This window comes from Planococcus citri, chromosome 4 (assembly GCF_950023065.1).
Source record: "Planococcus citri chromosome 4, ihPlaCitr1.1, whole genome shotgun sequence".
In the NCBI taxonomy this organism is placed as follows: domain Eukaryota; kingdom Metazoa; phylum Arthropoda; class Insecta; order Hemiptera; family Pseudococcidae; genus Planococcus; species Planococcus citri.
Genome location: NC_088680.1, coordinates 43,713,432 through 43,726,121, shown reverse-complemented (window position 1 = coordinate 43,726,121; position 12,690 = coordinate 43,713,432). Strand labels below are relative to the sequence as shown.

General features: G+C 33.7%; 3 protein-coding genes and 1 long non-coding RNA gene across 4 annotated transcripts; all 4 read left to right on the top strand.

Annotated features, from left to right (window-relative positions):
• Window positions 1-312: 312 nt before the first annotated feature.
• On the top strand, window positions 313-2,953 carry LOC135842666 (uncharacterized). The gene is made up of 7 exons (XM_065360228.1): window positions 313-454; window positions 591-865; window positions 949-1,026; window positions 1,340-1,474; window positions 1,562-1,726; window positions 1,806-2,051; window positions 2,307-2,953. Exons 1-7 carry the CDS (start codon window positions 391-393, stop codon window positions 2,862-2,864), a joined length of 1,521 nt encoding a protein of 506 aa, XP_065216300.1. The 5' UTR covers window positions 313-390; the 3' UTR covers window positions 2,865-2,953.
• Window positions 2,954-3,068: 115 nt separating this feature from the next.
• On the top strand, window positions 3,069-6,452 carry LOC135842667 (uncharacterized). Its single transcript, XM_065360229.1, has 7 exons — window positions 3,069-3,603; window positions 3,877-4,157; window positions 4,244-4,321; window positions 4,713-4,844; window positions 4,923-5,087; window positions 5,197-5,442; window positions 5,732-6,452. The coding sequence occupies exons 1-7, from the start codon at window positions 3,543-3,545 to the stop codon at window positions 6,263-6,265; spliced, it is 1,497 nt and encodes a 498-aa protein (XP_065216301.1). The 5' UTR covers window positions 3,069-3,542; the 3' UTR covers window positions 6,266-6,452.
• Window positions 6,453-7,084: 632 nt separating this feature from the next.
• LOC135842668 (uncharacterized) lies at window positions 7,085-10,106 on the top strand. The gene is made up of 7 exons (XM_065360230.1): window positions 7,085-7,308; window positions 7,474-7,754; window positions 7,841-7,918; window positions 8,315-8,449; window positions 8,538-8,690; window positions 8,779-9,024; window positions 9,293-10,106. Exons 1-7 carry the CDS (start codon window positions 7,248-7,250, stop codon window positions 9,830-9,832), a joined length of 1,494 nt encoding a protein of 497 aa, XP_065216302.1. The 5' UTR covers window positions 7,085-7,247; the 3' UTR covers window positions 9,833-10,106.
• A 1,929-nt stretch (window positions 10,107-12,035) lies between these two features.
• On the top strand, window positions 12,036-12,476 carry LOC135843061 (uncharacterized). Its single transcript, XR_010558232.1, has 2 exons — window positions 12,036-12,306; window positions 12,395-12,476. It is a non-coding gene; the product is annotated as an uncharacterized LOC135843061 (long non-coding RNA).
• Window positions 12,477-12,690: the final 214 nt, after the last annotated feature.

The window sequence follows — 12,690 nt, the reverse complement described above, 5'->3', positions numbered from 1 at the left end:
TGAGAAAAATTTTAACGCCATCCTTCTCAATTACGTTAGTATTCAGGGATATACCTACCTATATCATTAACGATTATCATGTTATTACTCTATCAACTTTGATTTTCCTGGATCACTTATGTAGGTACTTCAAATGAAATGAGCCCTTTCTGAATCAATTTTTACCACACGTACTTACCTATCTATCTATAAAGTAAAATATTTTCAATATAAATGTTTCATGATAGCCTATATCGACTTAAGACAGCTTTCGAATGAAATCAAGGAAGTTGAATAAAATCTAAATACACATACATATTATATCGCAATCGTGGGTATCAATATGTAGACGATTTGTTTTGATCAGAATATGTGCCTCTACCTATACGTACATAATTCAACCAAGAAAAAATGAATGTAGTAATCATTGTATACATTTTGTGCCTTTCTTCAGTGAAAGTAATATCAAAAAAAGGTAAAGAGTTCATTGATGAATATTAATTATAAAATATCATACCATACACAATATTTATTAACTCTAACTATGTGTATAATATGTACATACAATACAAGCTTCCATCTCTCATAGCTGCTTTAATTTTTACTTACAGCTTTACTTTTCAACACAGATAATGAAACTCTTGAAGACTTTTGTCATGAAAATGACGATGGGATATTACCATATTTAGCTGCGTGTCCTGCTTTTACCCATCAAGAGAAGCAATTCAACAAGGATGTCTCTCTTACACAACAAAGCATATTCTCACGGTTAATTTTTGCAAAAAATGAATCCCCTAAAAATACTGTTTTGGATTTTTGTGAAGAGCCATTCAAGCCAGTAATGCTTTATGATAAATGTGAAAAACAGTACGAAATTGGATACGAGGTTGATAATTAACGCGCTATTCAATTCTTGAAATGATCACCTATATTTCCTATTGAAACATTGCATTTGATCTTTCTTTTCAGCTTTATTTTAATGATGGAGAAATTTCACAAAAATGGTACAGTACCTGTATGAAAGACACGTATTATTGTTTGATATCGGTGAGATGAAATTCTTCATTACATTCTTATGGGAACTTGAAAATTTTTAATTTAGAATAATCAAGTTTCAAAATTAAGAATCTGCAAAGGTTATTTTTTTCAAAGAGATTTCAATTAGGGAAAGTGAAAGTTGATTTAGTAGAAAAATCAACAATACGACTGTAAAGTATACGGTTTGAAGTTACCTCGTGAGATTTTTGAAAATTTTCTACGGATTAAGATGACCTTACTTTGTATTTATAGCAACCGAGATGATTGTCTTCAGATAAACCATCCTGAAGTAAAAACATTCGTGCTTATCATTTTTACGCAGGTGAACACAAAAAAGCACAAAAATAAAGTTGAGAATCGAACAATAGCTAACACCACTACTACATCCGAATTTAAGGATAGACATGACGACGATATGAACGTGAAATTCCATTTCATGAATGGATCTCGGACATTGGTGACGAGGATTTGAATTATTACCACGGATAAATTTAATTCAAACAACAACAATCAACATTGATACATTTTTTTGATGTTTTTGTAGGTTTTTTATTGGATAAAGGTGTTATCTGTAAGACGATCCAAACCCAATAAACGAGTCAACTTTGAATATTACAGACAAAGTAGTTTAGAAGGATACAACAAATTTACAAATCTGCAAGATAAATGCGAAAATTATCAGCTAAATGATGACGACCTGTATTTGAAGGTACCTATTAGATTAGAGGGCTTCATTTTGACGGGTATCAAGAAAAATCAATATTTTATTAATTAGGTTTTTATTTCAGAAAAATCAGAAAAAATTGTTGAAAGATATTTTAGTACCGCCGTCTTTATTTGAAGGAAATGCTGATCTGTCATGTGGTCAACCTTATGGCTGTCTAACACCATCACAAATCATACCACTATGGTTTTTCAGCAAGAACTCAGCCAGGCTAGCCAGTTGCTCGCATATGAACTTAATTCCAGTTTGGAAAAGTATTGCGGATAATAACTTGAAAAAAGTCGACCTTTTCATAGTTGCAACGTACAAGGTAAAAAGAAAGAGCGAAAAAATTCGATTTAGACGAGAATTAGGTGATGAAGTTTACTTTGAATGAAAGACCTGTGTGAAAAATTTGAACTTATTGGCCTCTTGGAGGTCCAAGTCAGAGATCTTCAAATCAGGATACAATTTGATCAGATCAGATCCAATCGTTTTAATTTGCATTCTTGAAATATTCCTGCATGTGATATTCTATAGAAACATTTATTTCCATAATTAAATCAAATTTATTTTATTTTTTTAGAGCATCAAATGCGACGTAGTTTTTGGTACTTCTGGCGTGCTGGAAATGAAAACATCATCTGCTTCTAATGAAACCCAAGAAATGTATTTATCAACTGCTAAAGGCGATCGAATGGCGGCAATTCCAAAAATTATATACAGAGTCGTTCGAGTCGACTTGAAGTGGCAATATCCTGATGAATATATTTACGCATACGCTGTCATCATAATCCATAATGATCCCACTGCAGTGCCAGATACAGATAGACTTTGCAACAAAAGCGATGCTCCAACAGGATGGCAAAAAATAATCAACGATGATCCGAGAACTGGATTAACTTACGTTTGTCCGATGACAGAAGCTCTTAACAATAAATCAGGCGCTTACGATAGTATTCCAAAATATGAAATACATCCCTTGAATTTGAATGCAGTCGGCTATATTAATTATACTCGAAGAGGCGGCTACCGCGTAAATGAAGCGGAGAAAATTAACTCATACTTCGAGTATTTACTTAGAAATGACTCTTCGAATTTGGATACAGTCAGTTATGTTAATTGTACAAAAGGAGTCGACTAACTACGAGTATACCTACATAGATGAAGTGTAATTCACCCATACTTGGTTGCTGAATATTTGCAAGTGAAATAGAAACTTGTTGAAAAGCAGCATTTTTTGAACTTTTTTCCAATGAGAATAACTACTTGTAAAATGTCAATTTAAGGGTTCATTTCGCTTCCCATGACTTCGGAGGTAGTTTAAACGATTTTTCAATTCTGACCAAATCCAGCAGATACCTTCATTTTGAATTGGAAGTTTTCTTTCAAAAAAATCGTGTTTTTTTCGTTTCGATCATAACCTGTTTTCGAAAAAATGGTCCTGTCCTGAACGAAAGTATTTGAGATTCTGCGTCGATCTATATTTTCATGTATTACACTGTTTCTGTCAAAATCCAAGACTCTTTTTGAGGTTCTACTGAACAGTCACGTTTTTTCTATAGAGTAACAAAAATTTTTAAATTCAACAAACATTGGAGAATATTTGTTTACAACTTTCGACCATAAAACCAACAGTTAAGCAATACTTGATAGAAACCACATTCTAAATTGATGATTAGATACGAAGATGAAGCATACATAATTTTCAATTTCTTGTGCTAGAAGTCTTGAATTCTTGATTACTTTGGAATCTTAATTTAAATTCATTTGTAGATATTTTTAAAAATCAGAATAGGTATAATAATTCAGATACGAAAACATGAATTCAATAATTTTGTACATCTTGTGCGTTTCTTCAGTAAGAGTACTATCAAAAAAAGGTAAGAATTCATTAATAAATTCATAATATTCTAAGACACGAATTCAATGACACAATATCAATTACCAAAAAAGCACTATATACGAGCACTTCCATTATTTTAGAATCATCAGAAAGTTTCTCAAACAAAAAAAAAAACACGTATTTCTCTCATAACTGCATCAATTTTTACAGCTTTACTTTTCAGCACAAAGATTACAGTTGTTCTTGAGGACGTTTGTCGTAAAGATGGCGATAGGATGTATTTCTCTCATAACTGCATCAATTTTTACAGCTTTACTTTTCAGCACAAAGATTACAGTTGTTCTTGAGGACGTTTGTCGTAAAGATGGCGATAGGATACTTTTCACATATTTAGCCGCGTGCCCTGCTTTTACCCATCAAGAGAGGCAATTCAACCAAGATGTCTCTCTTACCCAACGAAGCGTATTCTCAAGACGGATTTTTGCAAAAAATGGATCCTTCAAAAATATTGATACGGATTTTTGTGAGAAGTCATTCAAACCTGCCATGCTTTATGATAGATGCGAAAAACAGTACGAAATCGGATATGAGGTTGATAAATTAACGTGTTATTCATTTCTTGAAATGATATCCATTCCTATTGGAACATGGTACGAATATTCGATTTTTCTTTTCAGGTTTATTATAATGATGGAGAAATTCCACACGAATGGTACAGTGCCAATAGAAAAGACAAGTATTATTGTTTAAAATCGGTGAGATTCTATTTTTCGTTACGTCATAATTATGGTATTTTGCAAATTTTCAAAATAGGTAGTACCTAATCAAGTTCAGAAATCCAGAACCCGCAGAATTATTTTTTTGAAAAGAGATTTAAATTGAGTAGAAAACGGGGGGGGGGGGGGATTCGATCTCAGGAAAAGTCAACAACGCCGCTATATAGTAGAGTTTGAAGTTAACTTCATAAAGGTTATGAAAATTCTCATAAATACATAGGATATTAGGTAACTTCGAAATTTGCTCTAAATTAAGATGGCTTATTTGTTGAGCGCACCTACCTTACAGAAAAAATATTTTTAGTAACCGAAAACGTGGCCTTCGGGCAATCTATTCAGGTGTAAAAACATTTGTTTTCATATTTTCTAGGTGAATACAAAAAAACCCAAGCATAAAATAATTGAGAATCGAACAATAGCTATCACTACATCTGAACTTGTGGATAGACATGAAGACAATATGAATGTGAAATTCAATTTCAAGAATGGATCTCGGACACTGGTGACGTGGATTTGAATCATTACTACGGATGAATTCAAAAAACATTATATTTATAAATTTTTCTGATTTTCATTATAGGCTTTTTATTGGATAAACGTACTGTCTATAAAACGCTGTAAAAATAAGAAAAAAGTCCACTTGAAAGATTCTTACATGAAACGTTCATCTCAAGATAACGAACTATCAAATTTCCAAGATAAATGCGAAAATTATCAGCAAAATGTTGACAACGTGTATTTAAAGGTATAGGCAGGTACCTATTATGCGTATTAACAGAGGGCTTAACATTGATATGCAGTACCCATCAAGAGAAATCAATATTTTCATAATTCGGTTTCTCTTTCTATTTCAGAAAAATCAGAAAAATTTGCTGAAAGATGTTTTAGCACCTTCGTCTTTATTTGAAGGAAATCCTGATCTGTCATGTGGTCAACCTTACGGCTGTTTAACACCATCACAAATCATACCACTATGGTTTTTCAGCAAGAACTCAGCCAGGCTAGCCAGTTGCTCGCATATGAACGTAATTCCAGTTTGGAAAAGTATCGCGGATAATAACTTGAAAAAAGTCGACCTCTTCCTAGTTGCAACATACAAGGTAAAAAGAAAGAGCAAAACATTTTTTCGATTTGGACAAAAAATTAGTGAAGAAGTTTACTTTGAATGAAAGACAATTGTGAAAAATTTTGAACCTCTTGGCCGCATATGGGATAAATTAGAGGTCATTAAAGCTGTAGGTGGATGATTTGACACGATCAGACCTATAGGGGAGACCTGATGGGATCTGACCGATGTACCTACTTGAAATATTTTTGTATGTGATACTCTGAAAAAATTTATTGCCACGTTTAAATCAAATTAATTTTCAATTTTTATTTTTTTTGTAGTGTAGCAATAAATGCGATGTAGTTTTTGGTACTTCTGGCGTGTTGAAAATGAAAATATCATCTTTCCCCAATGTAACCAGAAAAATGTATTTGTCAAATGCGAAACGTGATCGAATTGTGGAAATTCCAAGAATTATATACAGAGTCGTTCGAGTCGATTTGAAGTGGCAATACACCGACGAATTTATTTACGCATACGCCGCCATCATACTCCATAATGATCCCACTGCAGTGCCGGATACAGATAGACTTTGCAACAAAAGCGATGCTCCAACAGGATGGGAAAAAATATTCAATGATGATCCGAGAACTGGATTAACTTACGTTTGTCCTATGACAGAAGCTCTTAACAATAAATTAGGCGCTTTCGACAGCGTTCAAAAATATGAAACACACCCCTTGAATATGAATGCAGTCGGTTATATTAAATTTTTTGAAGGAGACGACTCCTTCATAGATGAAGCGGAAGGAATTAACTCATACTTCGAGCATTTACTCAAAAATAACTCCTTGAATTTGGAAACAGTCAGTTAATATGTTAATATGTACTAAAGGAGTCGACTAAGTACGTAAGAGGAAGTATAAGACATTCACCCATACTTTGAAAATATTCCACCTGAGTGATGCATAGCTTCATTTTTAATTGGTTACTGAACATCTGCCTACCACTGAAATAGAAACTTGTTGAAAAGCAGCATTTTTTTGAACTTTTTGCCAATGAGATTACTTACTATTAAGATATACTTAAGTGAAAACAAAAAAATAAAGATTTTTTTAAAAAAGCTTTTTATGATATACTTAATTTGAAATAAATCTCGACAAAGTGGATTTTTAAGAGGTTTTATTAGCTTTTAGGGGATTCGGGGATGGTTTGAACCAATTTCTTAGGTTTTTGGGTCTCGAATCTGAAAATTTTTTTTCGAAAATTGGTCACAAGTCCCTTTTTTCTTGGACGATCACCATGTCTATTAAGATGGATCGCCACCTCCAAAAAAGTCTGCAAATTCTGACCAGGTTCAGCAGAGACCTTCATTTTGAGTTGGAAGTTACCCAGAAAAAATAATGTTTTGTCGCTTCGACCTCTACCCAACCTTTTTTTCGAAAAAATGGTCCGGTCCCAAACGAAAGTATTTGAGATTCTGCGTCGATCTATAGTACATACCTACCTATCTACTAGTGATCTAGCCAAAATATTGAAAGAAATTATTCCTGAAACTTAAGCACTATGTCAGTGGTATGACTCTTGATTTCACAACATTTTTTCTATCGATCAGCAAAAATTTTAAAATTCTATAAACATTGGAGAACATACCTTCATTCGAGCATAAAATCAACAGTTAAGCAATAGTTGATACCATCATTCTAAATTGATGATTAGATATGGAGATGAAACATGTGTATAATTTTCAATTTCTCGTGCTCGAAGTCTTGAACTCTCGATTACTTTGGAATTATTTAAATTCACTTGTAGATATTTTTTTCAACCAAAAATGGTAAATAATTCAATTACAAAAACATGAATTCAATAATTTTGTACATCCTGTGCGTTTCTTCAGTAAGAGTACTATCAAAAAAAGGTAAGAATTCGTTAATTTTTAATTCATAATATATCACGACACAATATCCACTACCAACACTCTCATTAGCACTATGTACGATTACTTCCATCATTTTACAATTGCCAACAAGTTTCTCAACAAAAAAGCCACGCATTTCTCTCATAACTGCATCAATTTTCACAGCTTTACTTTTCAACACAAAGATTACAGTAGTTCTTGAGGACGTTTGTCGTAAAGATGGCGATAGGATACTTTTCCCATATGTAGCAGCGTGCCCTGCTTTTACCCATCAAGAGAGGCAATTCAATCGAGATGTCTCTCTTACCCAACGAAGCGTATTCTCAAGACGGATTTTTGCAGAAAATGGATCCTGTAAAAATACTGATGTGGATTTTTGCGAACGATCATTCAAACCTGCCATGCTTTATGATACATGCGAAAAACAGTACGAAATTGGATATGAGGTTGATAAATTAACGTTTTATTCATTTCTTGAAATGATATCCATTCCTATTGGAACGTTGTACGAATATTCGATTTTTCTTTTCAGGTTTATTATAATGATGGAGAAATTCTACACAAATGGTACAGCGCCAATAGAAAAGACAAGTATTATTGTTTAAGATCGGTGAGATGCAATTTTTCGTTACATCATATGGGAACTTGTAAATTTTCAAATTAGTATACCTACCTAAATCAAGTTCCGAAATTTAGAACCCGCAGAATTATTTTTTTGAAAAGAAATTTAAATTGAGTAGAAAGGGGAGGGGGGAATTCGATCTCAGGAATGTCAACAACGCCGCTGTATAGTTATGAGTTTGAAGTTAACTTAGTAAAGGTTATGAAAATTTTCATGAATACATAGATATTAAGTTACTCCGAAATTTGCTCTAAATTAAGGTGGCTTTGTTGATCGCACCAACCTTACAGAAAAAATGTTTTTAGTAACCGAAAACATGGTCTTCGGGTAAGCTATTCAGGCTATTCTGATGTAAAAACATTTTTGTCATTTTTTTTCACGTAGGTGAATACAAAAAAACCCAAGCACAAAATTGAGAATCGAACAATAGCCAACTCTACATCTAAATTTGTTGATAGACATGAAGACAATAACGATGTGAAATTCAGTTTCAAGAATAATGGATCTCGGACGCCGCTGGTGATGTGAATTCGAATCATTACCACAAATAGATTCAAAAAACATGATTCTAGCATCATTTATGAATTGTTTTTATGTTAATTTATAGGCTTTTTACTGGGTAAACGTACTGTCTATAAATCGCTCTAAAAATAATAAACGAGTCCACTTGGAACGTTTTTACTGGCAACACTACGAATTTACAAATTTTCAAGATAAATGCGAAAATTACAATCAAAATGTTGACAACGTGTATTTAAAGGTACCTATTACGCGTATTTTCAGAAGGCTTAATACCGATTATAGGATCAAGAGAAAATAACACTCTCATAATTTCGTTTCCATTTCAGAAAAATCAGAAAAATTTGTTGAAAGATATTTTAGCACCTGCGTCTTTATTTGAAGGAAACCCGGATCTGTCATGTGGTCAACCTTACGGCTGTCTAACACCATCACAAATCATACCACTATGGTTTTTCAGCAATAACTCATCCAGGCTAGCCAGTTGCTCGCATATGAACTTAATTCCAGTTTGGAAAAGTATTGCGGATAATAACTTGAAAAAAGTCGACCTCTTCATAGTTGCAACATACAAGGTAAGTAATAGGACAGAGCGAAAGAAAATTTTCGATTTGAACGAAAATTACGTAATGAAGAAGTTGAAAAATTTTGAACCTCTTGGCCACACAGGGGTATATAAATCAGAGGTCTTCAAAACTGCAGGTATCCAATTTGACATGATCATGCCTGATTAGACCCAATCTGAACAATATATGTACTAGAAATATTCCTGTGTGTGATACTCCGAACACCTTTATTGTCACAGTGAAATCAAATTAATTATTAATTTAATTTTTTTTGTAGCATAGTCATCATATATGCGATATAGTTTTTGGTACTTCTGGCGTGTTGAAAATGAAAATATCATCCATTTCCAATGTAACCAGGAAAATTTATTTGTCAAATGAGAAGCGTGATCGAATTGTGGAAATTCCAAAAATTATATACAGAGTCGTTCGAGTCGATTTGAAGTGGGAATACTCTGACGAATATATTTACGCATACGCCGCCATCATAATCCATAATGATCCCACTGCAGTGCCAGAGACAGATAGACTTTGCACCAAAAACGATGCTCCTACAGGATGGGAAAAAATATTCAACGATGATCCGAGAACGGGATTAACTTACGTTTGTCCTATGACAGAATCTCTTAACAATAAATTAGGTGCTTTCGCCGATAGCATTCAAAAATATGAAACGCATCCCTTGAGTTTGAATGCAGTCGGCTATATTAATTATGATCAAGGAGACGACTACTACATAGATGAAGCGAAAGAAATTAACCCATACTTCGAGCATTTACTCAAAAATAACAACTTGGATTTGGATACAGTCAGTTAATATGTCAATTTGTACTAAAGCAGTCGACTAATGTAGGTACATACATACATACATACATACATAGACGAAGTTCAAGACATTCACCCATACTTCGGAAATATCCCGCCTGAGTGACGTAGCTTCATTTTGATTGGTTGCTGAACATCTACCCACAGGCCACAAGTGAAATACATAGAGACTTGTTGAAAAGCAGCATTTTTTGTACTTTTTTCCAATGACAGTATTTACTCGTATAAGATAGTGAAAACGAAAAATAAAGATTTTTTTAAAAGACTTTTTTATGATATGTATAATTTGAAAAAAAAATCTTGACAAAACGCATTTTTAAGAGGTTTTATTAGCTTTTAGGGGATTCGGGGATGATTTGAAACGATTTCTTAGGGTTTTCAGATCTCGAATCTGAAAAACAAAAATTCGGAAATCGGTCTCAAGTCCCTTTTTTCTTGGACGATTACTATGTCTATTAAGATGGATCGCCACCTCCAAAAAAGTCTGCAAATTCTAACCAAGTTCAGCAGAGACCCTCATTTTCAGTTGGAAGTTACCCAAAAAAAATCGTGTTTTATTCGCTTCGACCACTATATACCCAAAGTTTTTTCGAAAAAATGGTCCTGTCCTGAACGAAAGTATTTGAGATTCTGCGTCGATCTACGAGGGGAAGTCAATAAGTTCTTTTAATTTCGCTCTGAATTTTGAACGGGTGGGAATTTTTGGATGAAATTTGGTGGTAACATAGTTCAAACCTTCGCACAGACCTTGTGATAATTCACCTTGCATTTGGGCGCCGTGTTAATAAATTGTAGCGTTATTAGTGAAGTGGTTTTCTAAAAATGCCGTCCAAAGAAGAGTTACACTCAAACATCCATTTTTTATGGTTGCAAGGGAAAAGTCCAAGTAAAATTTATCAAGAAATAATTCAGACATACCGTTATAATGAAATTACAAAACAAACCGTGTTTAACTGGCGTAATTCGTTCAGTGATGGTCGCGAAAATATGAAGGATGAAAAGCGTAGCGACAGACCGCGGTGAAGGTGTCGACAGACGAGATCGTTGAACGGATTGACGAACTTATTCAGTCAGATAGACGAGTGAAAATTGATCAAATTGCCGACGAACTGAGTATTTCACATGGTACTGTGCATAAAACCTTGAAACGTTTAAAAAAAGCGATTGAAAACCGAAGACTTGGGAAACTGTCAAAGAAAATTGTTTTTTTGCAAGACAACGCAACATCACATTCCGCGAAAATCACTCAAAATTTATTAAAACGACATAATTGGGAGATATGGGACCATCCTCTATATTCCCCTGATCTTTATCCGTGTGATTTTCATGTTTTCGGACCAATGAAACAATGTTTAGCTGTTGAACAATACGATAGTGATGATGAAGTCAAGCGCGTGACGTGAGTCCTGGTTGAGGAACGTTGGACGGGAATTCTTCGAACAGGGTATTTTCAAACTCGTGTCACATTATGAAAAATTCCGCGATGTATTCGGGGATTGCGTTGAAAAGTAAAGAAAAGATTGTAGTTTCATAAATGAAAAAGTTTTTTAAAATCGGTTCATTGGTTATTTTTTTAGAGCGAAATTAAAAGAACTTATTGACTTTCCCTCGTATATTATCTACTATGTGATTCAGCCAAAATATTGAAAGGTACCATTGCTGAAACTAAAAGCTCTAGGTCAGAGTTTTCTATCGATCAGCAAAAATTGTAAAATGTTATAAGCATTGGAGAATATACATACATTCGAGCATAAAATCAACAGTTAAGCAATACTTGATACTTACCATTCTAAATTTATGATTAGATATGAAGATGAAGCATATATAATTTTAAATTTCTTGTGCTTGAAGTCTTGAATAATTCTTGATTACTTTAGAACTATTCAAATTCACTTGTAGTATTTTTTTTTTCAATCAGATCAGAATAGGTGAATAATTCAGATACGAAAACATGAATTCAATAATTTTGTACATACTGTGCGTTTCTTCAGCAAGAGTATTATCAAAGAAAGGTAAGAATTCGTCGTATTATACCACGACACGAATTCTATGGCACAATATCCATTACCAAGACCAACACTCTCATTAGCACGATGTACATACGATTACTTCCATCATTTACAAATGCCAGAAAGTTTCTCAACAAAAAAGCCACACATTTCTCTCATAACTGCATCAATTTTTACAGCTTTACTTTTCAACACAGAGATTGAACATCTTGAAGACGTTTGTCGTTACCATAACAATAGGATAATTCCTCCACATTTAGCCGCGTGCCCTGCCTTTACCCATCAGGAGAGGCAGTTCAACCGAGACGTCTCTCTTACCCAACGAAGCGTATTCTCAAGACGGATTTTGGCAGAAAATGGATCCTTTAAAAATGTTGATGTGGATTTTTGTGAACGATCATTCAAACCTGCCATGCTTTATGATACATGCAAAAAACAGTACGAAATTGGATATGAGGTTGATAAATTAACGTGTTATTCATTTCTTGAAATGATATCCATTCCTATTGGAACATTCTATACGAATATTCGATTTTTCTTTTCAGGTTTATTATAATGATGGAGAAATTCCACACAAATGGTACAGCGCCAATAGAAAAGACAAATATTATTGTTTAAAATCGGTGAGATGCAATTTTTCGTTACATCATAAATGGGAACTTGCAAATTTTCAAATTAGTACCTAATCAAGTTCCGAAATACAGAACCCGCAGAATTATTTTTTTGAAAAGAGATTTACATTGAGTAGAAAGGGGGGGGATTCGATCTCAGGAAAAAGTTAACAACGCCGCCGCTGTATAGTAGAGAAATTGAAGTTAACTTCGTAAAGGTTATGAAAATT

Coding starts and splice junctions, on each gene's coding strand:
- LOC135842666 (XM_065360228.1), top strand. CDS start 391: ATGAATGTAGTAATCATTGTATACATTTTGTGCCTTTCTTCAGTGAAA. Junction 866..948: donor AGTACGAAATTGGATACGAG/GTTGATAATTAA, acceptor CTTTCTTTTCAG/CTTTATTTTAATGATGGAGA. Junction 1,475..1,561: donor TGAATGGATCTCGGACATTG/GTGACGAGGATT, acceptor ATGTTTTTGTAG/GTTTTTTATTGGATAAAGGT.
- LOC135842667 (XM_065360229.1), top strand. CDS start 3,543: ATGAATTCAATAATTTTGTACATCTTGTGCGTTTCTTCAGTAAGAGTA. Junction 4,158..4,243: donor AGTACGAAATCGGATATGAG/GTTGATAAATTA, acceptor TTTTCTTTTCAG/GTTTATTATAATGATGGAGA. Junction 5,443..5,731: donor TCCTAGTTGCAACATACAAG/GTAAAAAGAAAG, acceptor TTTTTTTTGTAG/TGTAGCAATAAATGCGATGT.
- LOC135842668 (XM_065360230.1), top strand. CDS start 7,248: ATGAATTCAATAATTTTGTACATCCTGTGCGTTTCTTCAGTAAGAGTA. Junction 7,309..7,473: donor AAGAGTACTATCAAAAAAAG/GTAAGAATTCGT, acceptor CAATTTTCACAG/CTTTACTTTTCAACACAAAG. Junction 8,691..8,778: donor TTGACAACGTGTATTTAAAG/GTACCTATTACG, acceptor TTTCCATTTCAG/AAAAATCAGAAAAATTTGTT.